This window comes from Hippoglossus stenolepis, chromosome 1, assembly GCF_022539355.2.
Source record: "Hippoglossus stenolepis isolate QCI-W04-F060 chromosome 1, HSTE1.2, whole genome shotgun sequence".
Lineage (NCBI taxonomy): Eukaryota > Metazoa > Chordata > Actinopteri > Pleuronectiformes > Pleuronectidae > Hippoglossus > Hippoglossus stenolepis.
In genome coordinates this window covers 11,036,465-11,060,284 of record NC_061483.1, presented here as the reverse complement: position 1 = coordinate 11,060,284, position 23,820 = coordinate 11,036,465, and the positions used below count along the sequence as shown (strand labels likewise).

The window sequence follows — 23,820 nt, the reverse complement described above, 5'->3', positions numbered from 1 at the left end:
TGATCAGAGCTATCAAACAGGTAATGAGTGGTTAAGATTAAACCTGTTAATGAGTCTGCTAATGTCTCCCCAGCCTAAAGATGCTGCACACAACTTCTGAAACCAAACAGTAAAGCAAACAGTTAAGCATGCTATAGCAAATAAAAAAAATAAATAAAAAGAGTAATCACACTCTCAGAGTACAGTAAAAAAAACAACACCACCACATACAGTGAAAACATTTACCACATAAGTAAACCCATGGGCTGAATGCTGCAGAGCCTGAAGAGAGACGCCATTGTAGCAGGACACAATCAGATTGATTAACATCCACGAAGAGCAGCGTCACAAACCAGTCATTGTGCAAACGAATGAGGACGTAACCAATTAAAAAGTAAAAACCCATTCAGACAGAACATGGGAACATACAGTAAGAAAGTGACCTGCTAACAACACACGGTACATTAGAGACATGATCGGTGCTGCCAGCTCTGCGGTTGCACGGTTAAACTGTACCAACATTTTAATGCAGAAATAAAGTGGGCATTAATTCATGGAGATGCTACTTTTATGGTTGTGTGTATGGCTGCTTTGAATAAAACTGTTTAAACACTAGACTAATCAGGGTTAGTGCAGGTTGCAACAAGTTCAATTTAACGCCTTTTAAGACCTATGATAAGTATAACTGATATGAAGTCGTATCAGAATCCTAGAATTTCTTACACCTCCCCATATTTGAAGATAAAGTGGAAATGCCATGTTTTCTCTCAAACTACAGGCAGAGACTGAAGGTATCTGCCGAGATCAATTCGGACCAACGAGCTTAAAGACCTAATCTCATGAGTTATCAGTTGCACGTTGGTCTCGTTTGTAGATTTATTACAGCGTGCTAATATTTGTATCATTGAGAAATAACTACAGCACATGCTGACAAAACACAAAGTATGACGGGAAGTAGCGTTGCATGAACTTTTACCAAATAAGACGTAGCTAAATGTATTCAAGACCTAGGACGTAATACTTTACGGCTTAAATTCAGATTATAAAATATTAGACTTTTTAAGACCCAGCTGTTTTCATGGTGGTCCTAAAGTAAAAGTCCTTAATCACCATCTAATCCCGGTGCATCATCCAATTTTATATTCCTTCTTAAAATCGCAGCATACTCAGCATGTGCATTTGATGCCAAACAATTAACCAAGCCAAGCTCCAGCCACCAAAGCTACATTTCAAACTGGATTTTTACCTCTCTGTTTGAAAAACTCTGCCCTCCTTTTCTGATTGTTCCTAATCAATTTATTAACGTCTAACATGGAGAAAGGATGAGAAATTACAAACTGTATCTGAGGATTTATTTCTACAGATGATGTCCGTCATGTTTTGATTTGTAGTGTTTGTTGTTACCTTTACTTTTGGCCGTCCTGTGGCCTTCAGCAGACCCTCCATCCAAGACTTTACCTTGTTTAACCTGCGCAGGTGAAAGAAAACCAAGATCGGCCTTATGACCACCAGAAGCTTTGTGCATCCATTTTTGAAATGAGACGATAACTGGCTGAACCATTGCTCACATTGTCTGTGTGCCCGTTGAATTTCAATGCTGCGGTTTCTGTAGAGGCAGTGCTGTTGGCATGGTGATCAGGACAACCTATCAGAAGGGGCGCTGCGGCCGTCAGATTGAGGGTCATCCTGCTCTTCCCTGGCTGGTTGTGATGACTCCCCTCACTGGAGCTCCAATCTAATGACAACGACCAGCCATCAAAACCAAGGCCACGTGATCAACCAACGTTTTTGATGCAAGAGGTTAAATCATCAAATTATTTTAGCACCAGGAGGAGGTAAAAGACTAAATGGATCTTTTTTTGGCTCATTGTCTCACCCTTGTTGCCATAGCGTCTAATGTCCATGGTCAGATTGCCGGACTGCAGGGCAGATGTAATTTTATCCTTCCACTGGTTGTAGTTCATGTGTGCCACCGCCACTCCATCAACAGCCACAATCTCATCATCCACACACAGCTGGCAGAGCTCCGCTGGACTGCCTGAGGAGGGAGGGACGGAGTGAGAGGGGGGGGGGGCAGGCATCAGGACAATGAAAAAAGATGATAGCGTGGACAGCGCGGCACAGAGGTGCCAGCTTCAGAATTTATTTGCTCAGCACAAAGTGAGAAACAAGCAGTAATGGGAGGACAAGGTTGCTGCTCCCGAGTCAGAACTAGGCCTGTCAAGCAAAACTGCACAGCAGCGAGTTAAGTGACACCTCTCTCACATCTAATTAAACATTTATGGTGGAGTTTTAAATCACACACACACACACACACACACACATCCTGAATGAGTGCATCAGTGAAAACCACCCAATGGTCATTTCTCCTCTCATGTACATCATTATCATAATCGCTGTGGATAATTTGCACATTTCTCCTTGTTTGCATAATTTTGCACTCTTATTTAGCTGCACTACCATTTTGGCTCTCAAGAAATTGATGCACCAACATCGTTTTTATATCTCTCCTCTGTAACCTGAACAGCCAGTGTGGTGTGTTACTGTTCCAAAGTGCCGGCTGTGTGCAAAAGCAAACGAGAAGCGGAAAATAATATGCGAGCACGTTGTAGCAGACAATGTTCAATGGCCTAATCGTCACACTATTTCAGTCCATCTACAATTAATTATTCATGTTACAAAATTAGAGTAATGCAGAGTTAAATATAGCGAACGTCTTACCGAGCTGGATGAACTTTACTCTCGCTCCTGTCGAGTCCCAGTGAGTCTGCAAACCAAAGTCTGGTACACTGTTGGGTTTAAGGGTAAGGCTCACTCTCATGTTACTGTGATCCACCTGAAACACACACACAAGTTAAGGTGACACCCTGTGATCCAATGTCCTGTACTTCCTGGTGGAAATCAGAGACTTTAGAAGCCTGCTGCATAAATACAGGGATACTCTCATAAGTGACGACTTTATAATTTTCCGGTTTTGTTGTCACATGCAGATTCATTCATGCTTGTGGCTTTAGTGAATGCTGGTAAAGCAGTGCATTGAAAAGGTATCTTAGGCCTTAAAGTCAGATGGTGCACATACAAGACTCAGGTTGAGGTTGGCGGACTTATGCTGGGAGTTATGTGATGTCATTGTCATGCACCAATTGGTCCCAAAAAAAAAAGCAGAGTGAGGGTCGTGGTACTTTAAGGGTACAACACAATTAACAGTGAAAAAATGTCTTTTACTGACATTGAACTTGTCAGAATAGAAAAGGACAAGTGCAACATTTTTTTAACGAGGACTCACATCTAGAAAGTGTTAGACTAGAAGCTGAACCAGCATGAACAATAACAGACTGAAAACTGGCTCACCTACTTGGATAACAATTGTTTTTACAGTGCACTGTGTGTTTTTCCTGCTGCAGCTAGTCAAAAAGTCAAAACACGTGTGGGTGAAAGAGACTCTAAGACCCAAGTCTGACAAAATACTAACATCTTCCTCTACAAAAAAACTAAGCTATTTTAATATAAGCAATAGTTAACTGGAATAGCACTTAAATTTCCTCTACCGGGCCCAAAATATAAGATATATTTAAAGTCTTTGAATCCAGGATCTATGAATTATTCTGAGAAATCAACTCAAATGTTGAAAAGCGTTGCAATATTAAAGAAAGTGAAAAAGAAATTCCTGGATCTACAAAAAAAATTGAATGGGTTCTTCCTTGGGTTACCCTCTGCATGCCTCTGTGATAATGACTGAGTGATAAATTAGACTGAAAACTGTGCCATGTATTTAGATTAACTTAAGTCACAAGAAATCAGCTGAAGTAGTTCAGTGTCTAATAATTGTTCCAAGTAAAATCTCTTAAACACTGATAAGCTAGAGTTTAACACATGCAACAGATGTGATAATCCCTCATTAGAACAGTTTAAACATTTAGATCCTAGTTAAAGACATCTCAGGGTTCACAGATGTTCACAGTTCCAGTGCATCAATAGAGGAGCATGGCACAAATGCTGTGTGATGTAAAACAACAGTTCACCTTTGTAGATGTCGGCAGAGTGGAGCTGTTGTAGTGTTGGGCCTGCAGAGTGGAATTAGGTTGTGGTAGTGGCTGGGTCTGGGTGCAGGGCTGATGGTGAAACCCGTTGGTCTTGAGGGAGGACTGAGTGGAGACAATGGACCCCCCCGCCCCCTCCTCCTCCTCCTCCACCACCACCTGATCTGTACCACTCTGCTTCATCTGGCTGGGTTTCTTCAGTCTGAGTGAAGTCCTCAGGTGACTGGCTGCAGTCTGTCTTTTAAGAGAAGATTTCGTGGGTGGAGAAAGACATTTTTCTTTCTCACTGTTCAATTGCAAACCGTTGCCGTCTACCTGCAGATGAAGAAAAAAAAAATGGAACAGGATGATTTCTTCAGATGGACGGTGCAGACACATGTGATCGCACCATTAACTCTCCAGGCAGACGTGAGAAATAAAAGTGTGTTATCTTGTAGTGAGTTGACGCTGTTCAGACTGTGGCGGCTGCATTCCTATTCTTAATGAGGGCAAAAGAAAAGGTAACACAAGCCCCCAAACACAGGAAACGCTCTTATTATATTAACTAGCTAGAATCCATGTGGCGGACTTACGAGTCCCTGCGCACTAAACGTACACGGAGTCAGAATAACAGCCGGAGAATTATAACTGTCTAGACTGTAAAACATAATGTGCAGCTGGCGGCTCTTTCTTTAAAAAGCTCCATAACTTCAGTAACAATAGAGAATATTTTCAGCTTTGTCTGCAGAGACCATTGACTGTAAGATGGCCTTCACTTCCTTCACGTTCATTTGGAGCCAGAGTTTGTTTAAGAGGGATGAGGATGGAGCCGCGGTGGTGATGTCGCACTGATACTCATGCTCGACCAATCACAGGTCAGTCTCAGCAGTCAATAAAGTTTCACCCCATTTTTTTAAAGGATCAAATAACTAATTAAAACAAAACTTACGAGAGAATTAAACTATTGAAGAAACAGTGTGATAAGAGCTACCTAAAATGACAGACCATCTTTGACTTTTTAGTTTGGTCCATGTCCCATCCACTAACATGGAGGCCAGATTTATGACCTTGGTTACAGGTGGCAATCAAAAAGCTTTAGCTTCACTTTTTGGGAGCAGTAATGTCGTCCATTCATATAAACACACTAGTGACAAACCTATGTGTATCGACTGTTTATCTGCATCCTGTTACCATGTCCATAAAAAAAAAAAACAGCTGGAGTGTGACTTTTGATGTCATCAGCGACAATGTAGGTCTATTTTGTTTTTTATTTTACAGGGTAAACTATTTTTCCACTAGGTGGCGTCTTACTGTGTGGAGACCATTTGGTAAAACTCACACTGCACAGTCTCGGCAGCGACGACATCCTCGACTGCTTGGTCCCAAAGGGTCTCGCAGTGATCGCAGAAGAGAGACGGGACGAGCCCTCGGACCGCCGGTATCCGCGGGGAAGGCTGGCCGAGCCGGACCACGACACAGTTCTGGACAAGTACTTGTAGACACCTGCGGTTTTCTCAGCTGGTTCCCAAGTCGTCTTAAGGCTCTCCTCCTGGGACCGGTGGGACATGTCCTCCAGAGATGTCTGATTCACTGGGGCAGGAAAAACGGTCGGAACTGCTGGATCGATGCTGGGTGGAAGCTCCTTGTGATTCAGCGTAGATGCAGTGCAGGTGGATTTTGTGGCCTCCTTGGGCTGCAAGGTTGTGACCAGAGTGGAGATTTTATTTATAGGAACATTCTGGGGCTGAGCCGGTTCAGATGTGGGCTGGAGCGGAGCTGGTCTGCCCTGAGCTTTGACTTGAGTCTGAGAGCTGAAAGGGAAGTCTACAGAGGGTGTGGTGGCTCCTGCTCCCTCTGAAGCCAGGGAGGGAAAGTGGGTCTCCTCTCCCAGGATGGTCCCATCGGAGGCAGGCATGGCTCCAACCAGTGATCCCTGAGAAGAAATAGAGCACAGGAACAGGGTTTGCCATGTAACAGCATAAAATGAAGATGAAAATATACATTACACCCTGCCTTGCACTTTTCAAATGTTTTATTAGATGTTATAAGGCATTACATCTCTATTTGACAGGACAGAGTAAAGTGGGGAGGGGGAAATAGAGCAGGGCCGGATCAAGACTCCCTACATGTTCACCCAACAGCTCATCGGTTGAGCGGGCACCGCATTCAGCTAAATCTATCAGATTAGTTATTTTTCAATAAAGCCATAGTGGAAAAACAGAGCACAGCTGTAAACTCACCTGCGTATGGGCTGAGTTGTAGGTGATGAGTGTCACCCTGGGGCTGTAAGGTGCCTCAGTGGCATAGCTGCGGGACAGCAGAGCTCGAGTATGTGGCCGGAGATCAGAGTTTGTGGATTTTGACAGAGGAGCGGTGGAGTGGAGACGGGGGGCGGGGTTACTCCTGCGTGGTGATGGCGGCTGGTCTCTGAGGAGTCGGCATGTAAGGGAAGCCGATGTAATGAAAGGAAGCAGAAAGCATGAGGGGGAGGATGTGGGTCATATTACAGGAGTTCACTGTGGCCCTTCATGCACAGGGTTTGAGAGTGTTAGCATTTTCTATTGCAGGATTGTACCTCTTTAGCATTGCGCCGCGTTGTGTGTCATTCTTAAAGTTGCTCACAGCCCCATTGGTCATGGACAGGGAGCATGCATTGATCACATGCTCTCTGTCCAGCGACTTCCTGCGGTGGTCAGTGTTGGAGCTCCGGCGACGATTCTTCCACTTTGTCAAGTCCTGAAACAAACGTGTGAGCCAATGACACTGGTGCTTTTGGGGATAAAACTACTTTTTTTTTGGCATTTTCAATACGTTAAAGCTCAGACACATTGTTGTGACATAGAAAGTCCAATCTCGACCTTGGGCACTGATCTCATCAGGTGTAACCAACTCCCAACACAAGGTCCTGTAGCTGCTCTCCAGCTTCTGATGGCGTCACATTATCCAGATGTTAGCCCCCCCCCACCCCCATTTCTTTGAATTGCAGATATTAAAATCTCCACTTCTCCAAGGAGCTTCACTATAACTTAAGCTTTAAGGCAAAAAACATTTAATTCAATATGGATTGAGAAATCTCTAAAAATAAACTCAACTGGCCCTCAGTCCAGAATAGGGCTGGGTTCTTCATTATTTAAGATTAAAAAGGAGAAATTGATTTTAATATTTACCATATTTCCCATGATGGACCTCATTTTACATAACAGGGGCTACATTTTATCGAGTGTGTCTGGAGACAGTCTCCTGTGTGTCCGTGAACTCTGTCTCACTTTGTTTTTACAGACCCTGCCCACACGGAATCGATTTGGAAAATCAGTGGTGATACCACGTTTTGTGGTAATCCATCCAGTAACTGTGGCATAACCCTTCCAAGTAACAGACAAATGCTGACAAAAAAAACCCCAAACACAACCTCCTTGGTTGAGGCAACTACCAGTTATCCTCAAAAGCTCCAAAACTACTAAATGGACCTTGTAGTGGTACTTTTGACTTACATCCTGCCACTGAGCCTCGCTCTCCTTGCCGGGAACGCCGCTCGTCTCTGCGTGTTCTTGCTGCCACTCCTCTGCCGTGTCAGCGTCCAGGCCCACATCGTGAATGGTGTTCTGCTTAGGAAGTTTACGCACAGGGTAGAACATCGGGATGTCGCTGAGAGATTTACTCCTGTTTCACACACGGACAAAGAAATGGGACATTAAAATGAATAATGGATACGCAGAGCGAAGATGGCATCTAAAACAGCACATTATTTTAGTGTCACTTAAGAACAGTGTTGCCGAGCAAGCATGACGAACATACCAACTAGCTTCTACATGGAGACGCACACAAATTACATGACGGGAAACAGTATTAACAGCAGCAACACGACACATTCTGCATTCAAACAACAGAATCCATAATCAAGTGCGAGGCGGGGGCTGCCATCCAAGTCAAATACCGCAGCAGTATAAATGGCAGCAGATGTTGCTGTCTGGGTAACAACAGATTTGACTCGCAGCAAGTAATGGCACTGCTGCAGTCAACAGAGGATGTCAGATGTGCCATTCAGATAACTTACAGCAGCTTTTAGCGGCTAGGATATCAAAACTGACATAATTTGATCTGGGCAACCAGGACTGTGATTACAATCAGTCCTGTGGTTTGTCATAAATTCCTCTGACAAGTCACCAAATGCTCCGTCTTCGGGAACAAGTAAGCAAGAGCCGTTTGCAGAGTAATGTCCTTTGCAGCCAAGCGGAATACAAACCAGAGCAGACACGGAGGAAGCAGCGGCAACATCAGCGCTTATTTTTAAACCCAGACGTTTAGGACTCACCAAATCCAGCCAGGGTTGACCTGAACTGGTGTCTCAGGCCTGACCTGAACTGGTCTCTCAGGCCTGACCCGGTTGTGATATTCTCTACAGAACCAAAGAAACACATGAAGATGGATGACCGCCATTATGCTAAATATTTGGTTTGATAAAAGCAGCTTTGGGGATGGCGTGGGGACAACATCATGTAAATAAGAGGCATGTAGTTTAAAAAGGGATACGACACAAATGGGTTCACACACAAATAATCTTGGCAGAAAGATTGAGTTTAATGCACAAATTCACAGGCTGCACATTATTTTAATCTGTTTATTGTTCCACATCAAATCATAGCACAGGTAGAAAACATGACCGCACACAATGTGTATAAATAACTTTTGTTATGCTATGAGAGTGCACGAGTCATCTGATTAACCATTATGATCTAATGAGTCACTCAGCACGTTGCCGTAAAAACACCCTCAACATCATGTGCTATAAAAAAATTTTTTTAAAAAGGTGCCACAGCGAACGCCTGATACTTACAACAGCACATTCAATTATTCTAATAACTTAATTAAATATCTGAGAAAAGGAGAAAGATTTTTATATCTTTGCAAAAATTATGAAGGTCCCCTCTGAACCTTTCACACTTGCAAATCTCCAATGCATCTGTTTGACAATGTGGTACATGAAGAGATGAATAGAACAGTGGTAGAGCTTGTATCAGCAGAGTATACAGTGTGTAGTGTTGGTATTTGGGAGATCAGGTTCAGTAACTCCTCAGGAGGATAGATTTCCCTCTGTTTGTTTGTCGTTTGATTATTCAAAAACTACTTTTCTACTGTATTTTGTGGAGGGGTGGGGCTTGACCCAAGGAGGAACCCATTAAATGTAGGTGCAGATCCGGATCCAGATACAGGAACGTTTTAACATTGCCAGGGTGGTTTTTCAACATTTGTATTGATTTCTCAGAGAATAATGAATGAATCTTGATGAAAGAAAAAACAATCAGGCATGTTTAGGGGACTGATCCATGGTGTGAAATGTGATGCAATTTTGATTGAAGATTGAAATAAAAATTTGGATCTAGCAAATTTAAATGTGGTTTCATAAGGGGACTGCTGGGCCCTGGTGGAGGTATGTGCTCTCAGACTTCCTGTTAGGTGTGGACCCTCGGGACAGGGAGTTTTTTGGTTTCTCTACAATTTGATAAGGTCTCGACTTTACTTTATAAAGTGCTTTGAGATAATGCATGTTATGATTTGGTGCTATACAAATCCATTTGAATTGAAAGTTCTCAGTGATGTTTTTGAGGCTTTTGAAGCTCTCCAGTTGGGGTAGAGGTGTTTTGCACAGTAGCAGACGTCATGGGGTCAAAGTCTTCCTCAGAAGAACCCAGAGTTTTGTGGCTAGAATCACAGAGAAGGAAGAGAACGTGTAAAATAAGATGATAAATAAACAATAGTAACAGTCTTCAAAAGGAGAAACAATGTTGAGGTTTTAGTTTATCATCTAGCGTCAGTAGCACTTGCTAATGCCTGCACCAAGCAAACTAGGATTTAGTTTGCTTGAAATGATGAATTTATATGCTTCTATTTAATACTAAACATGAAACCACATGCCATGTCAAACTGCAGTTATCTTAGCAAGTTATATTTTATGTTTAAGTATCAATTTAACTTAAGTTGTTAAGTCAGACTCAAGCCTGCAAACTCAGCCATGTGATATTTGTGTTTAAGCAATGCATCCACAGCTTTGAACATTAAGCAAATGGCAACAGTTCAAAAGAGCCCTTCCTGCTCTGCCTTGTATTAGTTTTACTTAGCTGTGCCTTCACACTGCCGCGCATCACAGAGCATTAAAAGCAGCCCACCGACCTTAAGCCTTGCATTTTACGATACCAGGGTCTTCTCTGGGAGCCGAGGTAGATCGTGTGCACGCGAGTCTCCTCTTCAGGCGTCCAGTAACGAGGCAAGAAGCGGTCGGTATTGGGGTTGGCAGACATCTGACGAAGAGCCTGCTGCACCCACCGGAAATACAAGTCATCTAGGACGGGGTCAGCTTCGGTAGAGTCGTCTTCAGAGTCTTCATCACAGAGGGCCCGCTGGAAAAGCTCTTCATCAAAGAGAGACTCGGGGGGAGTCAGAGCGAGTTGGGGTTTGGGAGAGACGGGGGCACCGTCGACGCTGCAGCAAAGAGCGGTTTATTCACAGCTGATGATCACACAGGCATCGCTTTGGGTGAAATAATAACACCAAGCATCTTAGAAATGATCTCCCACGTCACAAAGCTGCTTCAAATTTGAAAAAGGCACAAGTGTGACTGATGATTAATGTATGATTTATGCAAATTCACAGTCTTCTGAGGATAAGCTCACAGGGTTACACAAGGTTTGTTAAATTTTTAAGCAGCGGTGCAGGAGGTAGCATCTACTTGTTCACCATTAATACTTTGCATCGTCGTCTACTTCTGCAAAGAGTTGCTGTCGTCTGTTGGGCACTAATCTGACCCGGGAGGGACGATGGGCTGTTCAGACAGTTGAAGTTCTGCTCCCATGTGGGTGTGGCAGCCTCAGGCCAAACTGCCCCCGATCATCTGTTACAAGTCTGTAGCTCATTCTAACGCAGCCTCTAGTCGCCATAGTAACAATAACTCTGACGACTAACTGGATAAAGTCAACAAGAAACTTACTCAGAGGCCATTTGGTCTTCAATCACCTGGACAGAGCTACTCAATATTTTAGGTTTCGAAATATTCAATTGGAAAAACATGTTTTTTTTTATTTGTATTTTAAAATGTCATTATAACTTCATAACCGGAGTTTTAACCACAAAAAAACCCCAGATAAAATATATTAAAATACTGTTCACAATAACTTGCATTGGCTGCTGTTTTTAAGTCGTTAAAGTTGACCGATCATCAGACTCAACTGTAAATTATTATGTCTTCAGAACAGAAACCGTTTTGACAAAAATGTGAAATATGCTCCATACGTTTCATAGTTTGTCAACATACAACTACTGTGTCGCGTTTCGGTCCAATTTCTGATTCCACAATTAAAGACGGTTTATGTTTTTAAGTCAAATGAATTATTTCTAAAAAGATATACACGTTCAGACTTACAGAAAAACTATAAAAAACTAAATTTACAGTGGAGCAGAATGTGAAAAATGCACATCAGCTCTGAATGAGTGAGTTAGTCACAGCATGTGAACTTGCTGTGTAAAGAAGCCACCACCACATCTACAGTACCTGGTGAGTGGACCGTCGCAGCCGCTTCCATTCTCCTCTCGTCTTTGCTTTCTCCTTAGAAGTGGTGGTGGGATATGACCTTTAGTCTGATGGACTGGGGGCTGTGACGTCTCCATTCTGAAGACCTGCTCAGCTTCTGCATCACTTCCACAACCTGGAGATCATATGGAAAATAAGCAGGAGAAAAGATTGGTTTTGAGGAAAAGGACGAGAAACCAAAGCTAAAAACAGGCAGATAAAGTTAAAATGAAAGAAAAAGTCTGAAAACCAGAGAAACACACAGAGGAAGCTTCAGTGGATGACCGAGTCTGCACACAGCTAAAGCCTTTAGGGAGATTTGTGCCAAGTATTTGACCCTCTCCCATCCCAGACACTTTTAACACCACAGTGTGGAACTTGACACAATCTCACTGACGCGCAGCGACACCAAACACGGCAGCGTGCAGCAAAAATGACGAGATCCGAGGATCAGCGGCGTCTGGATAGAAGTAAAATGATCCAGTGTAACATGGGTGCACATGGAATAAAAAATATTATAATTCATGTTTTTTTTATATGGACTTTTCTATTCTAAGCTTTTTGCAGTTTCACAGTAGCAGGTATGTGATCTCAGGAAGAAAGGCAAACAAACTAAGAAACTACATTTGTGCCCAAATTCAAGATTCATACTTGAAATGGTGCAAGGTTCACAAACTGTTAACTAGGAGATTATAAAATGAAATGTACCTTCACTGTTTGGGCGGAGGGCCCGGGAGTCCAGAGAATCAACACTGTCCACAGAGTTCTCCCTCTTATAGCTCCGTCTCATACGCTGACGTTCCTCCCTCTCCGGGTACCAGCACTCTCTGTACCCGCCGTCTTTCACAAACACGTTACTGCTCTCGTCTAGGGACTGGATTTAAAAAAAGGCAGGCTCAGTATGAACAGAACAAAAACAAAAAAAAAAGGATTACAAACCAAAGAGGCTAGAGGAGCAGCTTACCTTGGACAAGGCCAAACCTAACAGTCCTTCAAAGGCCTTGAAGTTGAGCTGAGGTCCACTGTAGAATGCATCGAGGTGAGCTTTGCGGCCCAACCAGTAGATGGTGATCAGAACCTGAGGAAGATCAAAGGCATAAACATGAAGTACACAACTGCACTCTCCTGTTAAAAGAACACATTGAACTTGTTTCTCATCTTTTCAATTCCAAACCACTGACAGCAATTACTTCTCTCCAGAACATCATAAAACTAAGCTTTCAACTTATTCTGTCAGAGATGCAGGACAAAAAAGGTAAAGCGCCCATGCTACAATGACTTACCTCTCTGCCTAAAAACATACAGAACACAGGAGTTCAATCGAACTGCCAGCCCACCCTTACCACTCCGACAAAAATGGCCATCAGCATGACAGACGGAGCGAGACCCTTTTCCGCCCTCATTTTAAAAGTGACAGCAAAGTGCTGCTGTTTGTGACACTATCATTTTGCAGCCTCTCCCCTGTCACAGCAGGCCGTACAGAGCTGCCAGTTTGTGCCTGGTGTTTTTCACTCAATGGGGACGGACAGTACACTGTGAAAGTCCTGAGAGGAAATGCTGAGCAGTGCTGCAGTCAGGAAATGTTTAGAAGAAAGACAATAAGGAAACCCAGTGGTGCTAGAGGCTAAATGCTAATATCTGTATGCTACCACAGACAATGCTAACATGATAAAGCTAGAATGTAAAGTTCATCTTGATTTAGTTTGTTAGACTAAAATGGGATTTTTAGGTGGTGTGAGCTTTGAAGGCCAAACAATCCTACACACATGTCTAGTTTTTATTAGATACAAATAAAAAGGGTGGAGTCTGACAATCTGCACCAAATTTTATAAAATCCTAGATCAACGCAATAAATGTCAGATTTTACTTTTCATGTCAAGATTCATATAAAGTTTCCTGAGAAATTGGCAAAAACAATGATAATTGCCCCCTTGAATAAACTTTTACCAAATTAACTGGGCTGGTCGATGGCCCATCCCTCCACCAAGTGTGGCGAAAAAAAAGGGTTCAGTACTTTTGTTGATAAACAAAGAAAACGAGGAATTAACAGCTATGATTGTTTTTCTGGTGTTTAGTATTTTCTTGCTCGACAAATTAGAATTTTGACGCAACAAGAAAAGTCACTGGATCATTAAAGTGACTCAAATTCATCCTGAGGGTGTGTAGTAAGATTTCACTGTTGAGAAATTTCATTAAAAAACAGAACCTCATTCAGTCAGACATATTTTTTGCAGCATAGTTAGTTTTTGGCATCGACATTCTGACTTAATTACCCCAGATCTGATTAAATAAATATATTGATGATGAAAAGAAATGTCTTTAACACCCTGTCGGAGCCTACAGGCAGATGCTGGGGTGGTGGAGGGGTTGAATCAACAGACAGCGATACTGACGCAGGGCAGCAGAGGCATTGAGAAGTTTAAAATTAGCCTATATAGCATCCAACTTGAGAGGGTGTGTATGAGAGAGGATGGTGGCGAGTGAGGTATCTCTCGCAAGTGTAGCTCCGTTTGTGGCACGAGAGGAAAAGTCAGTACATTATGATACATTTTCTGAGAACAGTCTATGTCTCGTCTAGATTTTCTGTCAATTCATCCAGTAGTTGTTGAAATATCAGTCTTGAAGAAAAGCCGTGGACGGACTGATACAACCATCCTGAAATTTATGTCACTATAAAATGTCTAGAAAGGTATTAAAAATGTGTCTGACCAAAACTAAAAGGGCATTTGTAGCCATTTCCCTTCTGTCCCTAAACATATGACGCACTTTCCCCTCAGCATCAGCCATGAGAAACACTGTTTAAACACATGGTCTTTAAAAGACCCATTCAAAACCCCATCCACGGTCCACAACACTAGTGACATCAGCCAGACACCTATCAACCATTAGTAAAGACAGTGAGTAAAGGCTGTGAAATATGGGCCTCTTACTGGTATTGAGAGTTTCATTATTGTAGCAACTAAAGCATTCTGGACACCATTTATTTCTCATTTGCCTCGAGGCGAGGGATGTATTTTTGACGTACTGCCCCTCTTCTCCCTGGCAGAGCGGCAGCCTCTGCTGCTCAGGGAAAGCCACAGCACAGAGTCAGACTTCCCCCGTCTGTCTTAACACAGTCATCGTAGAGCAGACTGAAAACAAAAATCCATGTCGGGCCTGGAGAAGATTGTTACGGCTAAATATTTGATAACATAATGCAAGTTAAATGACAGATGAGAATTGAGTGGTGATAAATGCATGTGTATGGATTACCAATTATTCTTGATCAGTCTCTGTAGCAGCTACTTTACCGCTCGACTGAAAGCTAAATACAGATATTTCAGTTCTAGCCATTGTAGAGAAGCAATATAATTAAATGTGGGAGAGTTTGAAAAAAAATAAAACTATGCACAAAGACCCTTTAAAACGTGCAGCTTTAAAAATAAAAAATAAAAAAAAAGAAGAGGAAATTAGGATGATTCAAGCCAATTTGAGCCACTGACGCTAAAATTAGTTCCACTCTTACCTCATCTGCAGGACCTGAGTAAACAAGCATTCAGGGCTTTTTCTAGCTGTTAACATGTAACTGTATGAATAACTCTGCTTCAATTATCTGTGTGTGCTGTTGGAAACCTGAATGGAAACTGTGGCTTTCAATGGCTGCAAATTGACCCTAATTGGTTGATTCAAAGAAAAAAATGCTACAACCATTACAAAGAAAGAGTGCTCCGACAAACAGCCTCATTACAGAGTCCACGTCGTCGGCCATTGTGTGATTCAAATGAGGCTCCGCAGATAACCAAACCACCTGATGAGCTGCGGAACATGTAAAATACCAGCGGTGCACACATGCGTGTGCGCATATACAGCCGTCACATGTTTGCAAAAATAATTACTGTTGAGAGCGACGCATTTACAGATACAGCTCAAGGCACAGTGATAAAACATAAGTCTTCACTTTGGCACAGACCAAGTGGTGGGCAATGCCAGATTATTGTGATGAGCCATGAAACAACCCCCTTGACCATCATTCACTTTCTATTCTGGAAGAGTCTTGATGCTGATGGGATGTTGGCATCAGGAGCTGGAACCAACGTGATACAAGTGCTGGTAATTGGGTTGATAAATGAGATGCTGGCTACGGATTGTCTCTCATGTTGTAAAGTGATTAGAGTGTTAATGTAAAACTCATCGGCCATAAGAGGGAAATCAGAAAAGACAATCGCCTCATGAAACACATTTAAATTCACAAGACCCTTATTTTTATTTTTGAGCCGCACCAAATTGCTCACTCATAAACATGGCTGATTCTTTTGCATCAAGATTCATGAATTATTCTAACAGAGATTAACAAATATGTTGAAAAAGGCCCAATCTCCTAATGTTAAATGGTGAAAAAAAAAAAGAATTATCCTGCTAAATAACAGAAAATGTTTCAGAGGTAATAAATTGAGAATTCATCCAGGTCAAACTTACATTTTTCAGTCTTCTGCTGCTTTCATCTCGCCTGAAATAGAATAAAAAAATAAAACAGGGAAAGAGATAAATCATGCTGCACGTTTACAGTATGACTGCGCATACAGTGACACAGATGCAATAGCTTTGCCTGTGAAAAAGATAAAGAGACGTTCGAGCGACATTTCAAAACTTCTCATTTGCAACTCTCAACTTATCAGGATTTAAAGACAAGCAGGCGATCAACTCACACAGCAGCAGCTTGTTAGGCAGAGCTCAGATCTTTATAAATGCAAAGCTATGATGCTAAAGCACAAACCTATAAAACAGGTGCTGCAGTAAAAATATCCCCAGTTAAGTGTGTGTGTGTTCCCCATCGTACATTACGCAATAATGCTTCAACTGGTTTCATAAGCAGTGTGAGACGACTTTAGCTTCGTGACACAGGGCATTATCATGGTGGAAGTAGCCATCAGAAGACGGTAGATTGTGGCCATAAAAGGATGCACATGCTCAGCAAACAATACTCAGACAGGCTGTGGCATTCAAATGACGATTGCCTGGTATTAAGGGCCTGCGAGTGTTTCCCCCACACTACTACACCATCATCAGCCGGGACTGTTGACACAAGGCAGGTAATAATGGATTTCACGTCGCTGATGCCAAATTCCGACCGGCAGAAACTGAGACCTAGCTTTGGGGATGCTGTTTTCATTGCAGCCTCAGATTACTGTTCATTGCTGAGATGAGAGGAACCTGACGTGGTCTCCTGCCGCGGTTCAGCCCCTTCGCCTCAATGTTCGACAGGTTGTTCATCGTTGGTAAAGAGTGGTTATCTGAGTTACCCCATCCTTTCAGCTCAATTCAGTCTCCTCTGACCTCACTCATCAACACAGTGCACCCACAGATCTGCAGCTCACTGGATGTCATAGAAGTAAACTCAGGAGATCAACAGTTTCAATGATACAAGTCACTAAAATCCCATTATTTTTCCTATTCTGATGTTTTAATGTGAACATTATCTCGGGCTGTGCTTGAACATTAATTATACCAACATATATTGGAATTTTAATATTGCTATCGAAAAAAAATTGTATTTAGATAATCATGGAAAATATTGCTCAGTCATCAACTGATCGCTTGAACTGCATTTGCATAATTATATGCATTGCACTGCTGCTACATGATTGGCTGATTGGATAATTGCATGAAAAAGGTCAGACACATTAAAATCATTGTGGAAGCACATTGGTAAATGTGGGCTTCTCTGTGGTGGCTTGATCACATGTGTGCACACATACGTATGGAGTGACAGTGTTTACCTGAGAGTGACGCGAGTGGACAGGTCTTGCAGGTCTCCTGGATGAAACAGCTGGGACTCGTTCAGTCCCAGTTTCCCGCAGGCTTTCAGGAACACGTTCACATTGTCCTGGAGATTCAATATTGATGACACAGTTAAAGAAATAAGAGCACGGAGTTGGCGATGATGATTGAAATCAATTAACATCATCATGTCGGGAAAAGGCCACAAACTAACCTTTTGGTAAAAGCACCAACAATAAGAACTTAAACTGTTCTCAGGTGCATTTCCTCTAGAACTGCAGCCTCTTAATAATTGTCAATTGTTCGATTAATCTGAACTCATGATTGAAATACTAATGAGTAGCAGTATTTTTGTACATGAATGTTTCCTCTCATATTTAGCACAAATGAATGAATTCTATATGTTCCTATATTATATAATTTTTGTGATCAAATATTTTTGTAGACATTCGACCTTTAAACAGCGTTTCATATAATTTGTATACAAATCCTCTCATCGTGATCATTACCTGAAATGTCAATGCATCAGATTTCATCAGCTTTGGCCTATAAACAAACTGTGGAAGTTAACTGAACTTGGCTGTTGTCGGGAAACATTAAACTCATTTTGCTTGGTGCTGCACATTATTTAATGCTTTGAAAGACACTTTGTTCGAAGGAGGAAAAACCAGTCTGCCTTCTGTAGTTAGCAGCAAGCTAAGCATGAACCACCAGAGACTTCCCTTCCACTGCATCAGGGCTTAAATAGCGACACCACCCAGGGAGCAGCAGGCAACATCTTAGCTTCAAACTGTTTGTTTATACATTAATCAATTTAGAAAACTACGTTACGTGTACCTTTAATTTGCAGTCAACAGGTTAAACATGCACAACCACCAGTAGGGTCCTTTAGGCCATCAGAGGTACTGGTAATTCTCTGCTGCACCTCACACAACATAAACCAACATCTAAGGATCCACTGTCGGGCTCCTTCCAATCACTGGCCCCTGATGGATGGTTGGAATTGATCTTTTTCTGCTCTTGCTTTGGGCAGTTTTGACAATTTTACTTGTATGAAGCCATCAAAATACAGCCCGAAGGGGGAAAAAAAATAAATCTGCATGTGCATTCATGCCTGATAAAAAAAACATGTTCAGCAGTTAGTTTGTGGCCCTCGATTCTGGATCATTTGAATTTGTGGCAACACCGTCTCTCGGTGCCTTGGACAGGAAACCACACAATGTGTCAGACTTCCTGGCTAGCAGGTTTCTTCTTTTCTTTTGTGCTCATAACCAATAATCACAGATTTTAAATGCATTATTTAAATCTGCCAGGTATATTACAGCTGTGTACAGGACTCAATTATTAACGTAGATAATAATGTTCCAACACATTAAGGCAAGAAAACAACATGAGTGATTCACACAAAAACAGACTAAAAACTGTTAAACACTCACCAGGCCAGCGATGGGAGTAGACAGCCTGTTTACTCGTTTAATGATGCCGGGTTTCAACTGGTTGATCAAACTAGAAGTCAAAACAATAAAGTAAACAGTTTAAGAACATTTTAACTTTGTGCAGCCTGTGTTTGAAAATCTAAATAACATTACCAGTCTAATTCCTCAAGGGAAGCTAAATAGATTAGAGCTTAAACATCTTGAACTTCTAGTAAAGAAACTGCATTATGAAAAGAAATTTAATAAAAAAAAAATAAAAGTGAATTGCTTGATTACAAGATTGATTGCATCGTAGAGTAAAGAGATTTAAGCTCATTTCTAATTGTCCATTTCATGTAACTTAATTATTGGAATATGCCTTTATAGGTTTGTTTAGGGAAACTGATGCTGAAGCTAAACTTTAAATTAGCTTGACTCTACTGCAACTATAGGTTTACATGGTAATTTAGCCTGACTGTCACTAACTACATCCAAGTTCGAGCATCATTACTCACTCGCAGAGCAGGACTCCATCCTCCAAGGCTGCACGGAAGTCACTGCAACCAAACAACTTTCCAGTCACCTCCTAAAAAACAAAATTTTAATAAAACAGCATATTGAGGATTTACCACTGAATTTCATTTTTATCCCACCATAAATATGCGTTCAGTTTTTTCTTATTTCTTTGAGTAACTACTTCCAGTTTCCAAGAGTGTTTATGTATTAACACAGCCTCCAATGGTTGAAACAAATCAGGAAAATATATTTTGTAGTCGTTTTAACAGTAAAAACAAAAAGCTAATGAATACTAAAAGCTACTGGACAAAGTCAGATGCTCACAATATGACTGCTAAGCATTAGGATATTAAATAATTTATTTAGACAAGCATTTCCACAAACACCCAACTTTTTGGTTCAAAACAAAGAATCCAACCTCACCCTGATGATTCCTCACGTCTGCAGTAAACACAAGGCAAGAGGGCTTTTTGTAATGAGGACATAAAAATGGGGCTATTAAGGTTCAACCAAAGGCCCCAAAAGACTATTCTTCTCACTAATTAGTCCCCCCAGGAATCTATGATCACAATTCATTTCTGGTGGAACTGGGCAGTGGGTACGGAGCGCAGGCTTCTCAGTGGAATCAGACAAACAAAGCAGTGCCAGACGAACAAAAAAAAAAAAGAGAAAAACTTGTGGTCAAGATGCTGTGTGTGTTCCACAAACTCAAACTTTAATTGGTCAATTCAATAAACAACTTCCCAGAAGAAACCACGGATCCAATAGACTTCAATGATACGTTTGTTACATGCAAACTTCTCAGTTTCTCAAATCCAAGAGGATAAAGACTGTGCCATTAAAATATATATGCATCATTACTGAATCTGTGTGATTCACTTCTAACACGTCGCTCATACAATCATGTTAAATCTAGAGCTGCCACAATATGATTAATTGATTAATCAACTGAGGAATTGTTTTCACATATGCCAAATATTTGCAGTTCCAGCAAACGTGAAGATGTGAAGCTTTTCAGCGTCGGACATGAAAAGTGAATGAAACTTCTTTGGAGTTTGGATTCTAAGACTCATGTTGGGCTTTTAGCATTGTTACCTCTTCCAAGGAGATACTTTTCACTGCTGTCACTTTGTTTTTGAGGCAAGATCACAAAAAACTACTACACAACTTTCCACTAGAATAACTCATTAAAGTTTGGACCAGATCCTGATCAGGGGCCACTTTCTTTAACATCTTTTCCACATTTTAACCATTATCCTAGGGAGTAATTAGTGTATCTTAATTTCTTTATAGACAAAATGATTTACTGAGAAGTGAACCAGCAGATTAATAGCTAATGAGAATATAGTTGTAGCCATATTTACAGTAAAAGGAAAATTGGTTAAGATGGAGAACCCTGATCTAAAACAGAAAAGCACCCGATTGTAATGCTCTGGGTTTCACCAGAAACTAATGACCCGTTTACATAATGTAGAAGAGGCAGATCCAGTCCATTCTCATTTCAGTCCAGTGGGCACTGAACAAACATGCATGTGTAATCGCTGCATGTACTGTGCTGATGATAAACTGCAACAATTTTTGGACACATGGAAGCTTATTATACTCCAATCTGCAACACTGGGATATTAGAGGAAACATATTGACACCATTTAGCATTTCCTTAAAAAGAAGCATGCCTTGCTTTTCTCCTCACTAAACACACAAAAGAACACACTCACACAACCAAAACACACAATTCATCAGTGCAGGAAAGTCATTGGGTAAAATTGCTATGGGCTTACTGCCAACAGAGCTCTGGACAGAATTCTCACAATGATCCACTCATACGATGGACATTAATGGTCCCCATTAAGCGGTGGTCAACACTCACTGTGCCCATAGTTTACAAGTTGTATTCATTTGTTATGATTGGAGGATTACAACTCCTGCAGCGTTAGGACAGGAGCAGCCGCCTGATACCGAGAAAATGCATCGCTACAAAACCACATCCTCTACAAAGCGTGTGCGACAAAACCTGCCTATCACAAAGCGACAGTGAGTGTGCAAAGAGCCGCAGACAGACAGTTAAGAAAAAACACAGATAATGTGAGGCCTGTATTTTAAATTGCTGTGTCAAACTTTTTCTAATCATCTGCTCTCCTATGTCCCTCTAATGTTCTGAGTCGCAGTCAAATCAAGTTTATCTGGTGACCACAGAGGATTCGGTGTGTCAGGAGCTTCTTACCCGAGACTTATCAAGGTGGAATTTGCATTTTAGACTAAAGAGACTTTAGACTAAAGAGGTTTATATGTGTTGAGTTTGAGTCATTAAATATATGAGCATTAACAGGTTTACAGTTAAATTGCTAATGATACACACCACAAACAAGTTATTGTTCATGGCTGAAAGTATTTGGCTAATATGAAACTCTTATCTCCACAAAGGGGTTAAACATCCTGTTATCATCAAATTTACCCACATCATTTATCTTTGGGGTTTCATTGCATAGTTTCATGTGTGTCCTTGTTGACTACCCACCCAGCCCCGTACATGTCCAGAACACCTATGTGACCATAGAAATACAAACATTGCCATACAATCTTAATTGACCTAAACCTGCAAAAAGGCCTGGAACTGTAATGATGACATTAGCAGCACCAAGTCTACACCCTGTCATTTGGGTGGGTGGTGGAGTGGGTGAACCATGATAACAGTTCTCCCCATTAAGTCAGAGAGAACAAAAGGTCAACCATTTATTTAGAGACATCAAACATTGACTCGAAGGATAAACAGTCTACCCGAGGACCTGAGAGCAGCCGCAAGGGTTGAAAGCATTCAACACAAGCTTACAATCATCTTTGTAGCATGGCTTTGGATTAGGTATGGTTTATAGACATCATTTTATCTCATCCATGTTTTAAATGATATTTTTAATTTGTTTTTACATTTATAGTTATATTTGATACACCCATTAATATTGATATATTATTATACGTTTTTATCCCATTTTATTGACTTTTATTTATTCCTGATTTATTTTATTTAAAAAGAAAAGTTGTTGTTTTAATAGTTATTTCATAGCATCTCTGTGTCATAATTCTTCTTAGTTTTGTCTGTTCTTGACTTTGAACTGCACTAACCTGTATGAAAGTTACAAATACGGTTGGATTAGTTGGTTCATAAGAGGGTTAAACACTTAATTCCACGAGTTGTTTGCACAGGATTAATTAAAGAGAAACACAAACAAACAAACAAACAAACAAACACATCTCAAACAGTGTTAAACAAAAGAAAACAGTATTGATGAGATTGAAACGTGAACCTGGATCCAGCGCTGGGCCTCGTTGAACGCGTGTGCACAGCTGACACTGGTCTGCTGACGCCACTCCATCTCTGTTCCTCTGCACAGGCTCAGCTCTGGGGAGAGTTTGTGTTGTTAACCACGAGGCACCGCATCACAACACAGAGAAACACAGGAACCAAAAGGAAAACTCCTCAAACAAGTTGAATCCATGTCAACAAACATGAGGGAAAGTGTGTGTGTGAGTCCTCGTGTCCACTCACCTGCAGCACCACTGGTGACACGTCTCCGCTGATTGACTTTAACTCAGAGCTGCATCACCGCTGCTCTCATCACTCACCAGCTCTGTCTGTGCGCCCATTGGCTGAAAACAAGTGGGATGGAAAGTTTCCGCCCACTTTAGAACTTACATGCAAACTTTTTCTCTTGCTGAGGGACGGTTCATCATAGTCATCGACCCTCTGCTGCCTCTGCTGGTGCACTTCGCCACTGTGGTGCAGAAGAGCAGGAGTCAGGACACTGTGCACAGGAATTGCAGTCATGGGGTTTAAAGGGATAGTTCACCCACAAATGAAAATCCCTTATCCACTCAGCACTATGCTGGTGGAGGGGTGGGTGAAGTGTTTGAGTCCATGAAACACTTTTGGAGTTTCAGGGGTGAACAGTGCTGCAGCCAAAACCAATCCAATTGAAGTAGATGGTGATCAGGTTTTCAAATGTACAAAAACAACAGAAAAAAATGTCTAATATATTTAATTTGTCTCAAAATATGGTCACTGTGAAATGTTTTTTTACATACTGTCTACACATGACCATGTCTAACACAAGAAGCCACATGAACCTTGCACTTGAACAGGTCTTATTCCAAAATTGCATTAATCGTATTCAATTGTATGTAACACATTTTCTGAGAAATGTTAGTGCTACTGATTTACTTTAGTTTCAGTAAGTTTTGTTCTATCAAATGTGTCTAAAATATTGACTCAACCCCTTAAAATACTCACTGTTAGATTTTTTAAATCACAGAATGTAACAAATAAACATAGAAGCCACTAACTCTTTTTTGTCATTTTTGGTTTTCATCTGAAAACACAAAAAGTCCACAGCCGGAGGTTTGTTGAACATCCAGCAGCTCATTACTGACTTAAGATTCTCTCCTCTATTTCTTTTAGGTGTCTCGTCTGAACCGACAGTAACTTTTATGACTTTTGAAATATAAAAAGCCTCCTGTCACTTATTAACTTGAGGGCATTAAAAATGCAAATACGCAAAAATAAATGTTTGCATGGGCT

General features: G+C 41.3%; 1 protein-coding gene across 3 annotated transcripts in view; it reads right to left on the bottom strand.

Annotated features, from left to right (window-relative positions):
• LOC118113596 (LIM domain only protein 7-like) overlaps positions 1-22,903 on the bottom strand; it is a 28,677-nt gene extending 5,774 nt beyond the window's left edge. The window contains exons 1-20 of one of the 3 annotated variants that reach the window (XM_035163471.2): positions 22,792-22,903; positions 22,550-22,644; positions 19,247-19,317; positions 18,753-18,822; positions 17,316-17,422; positions 16,015-16,045; positions 12,524-12,637; positions 12,268-12,433; positions 11,542-11,695; positions 8,311-8,394; positions 7,490-7,658; positions 6,574-6,734; positions 6,239-6,425; positions 5,338-5,931; positions 4,002-4,334; positions 2,701-2,815; positions 1,856-2,017; positions 1,548-1,714; positions 1,384-1,447; positions 1,226-1,285 (exon numbers count right to left, since the gene is read on the bottom strand). In XM_035163471.2, the coding sequence (XP_035019362.2) occupies positions 1,226-1,285; positions 1,384-1,447; positions 1,548-1,714; positions 1,856-2,017; positions 2,701-2,815; positions 4,002-4,334; positions 5,338-5,931; positions 6,239-6,425; positions 6,574-6,734; positions 7,490-7,658; positions 8,311-8,394; positions 11,542-11,695; positions 12,268-12,433; positions 12,524-12,637; positions 16,015-16,045; positions 17,316-17,422; positions 18,753-18,822; positions 19,247-19,317; positions 22,550-22,618 (2,878 nt within the window). In that variant the 5' untranslated portion in view covers positions 22,619-22,644; positions 22,792-22,903. The remainder of the gene's footprint in view (positions 1-1,225; positions 1,286-1,383; positions 1,448-1,547; positions 1,715-1,855; positions 2,018-2,700; positions 2,816-4,001; positions 4,335-5,337; positions 5,932-6,238; positions 6,426-6,573; positions 6,735-7,489; positions 7,659-8,310; positions 8,395-11,541; positions 11,696-12,267; positions 12,434-12,523; positions 12,638-16,014; positions 16,046-17,315; positions 17,423-18,752; positions 18,823-19,246; positions 19,318-22,549; positions 22,645-22,791) is intronic. The other 2 variants (XM_035163463.2, XM_035163479.2) reach the window with 2 other exon arrangements.
• Positions 22,904-23,820: the final 917 nt, after the last annotated feature.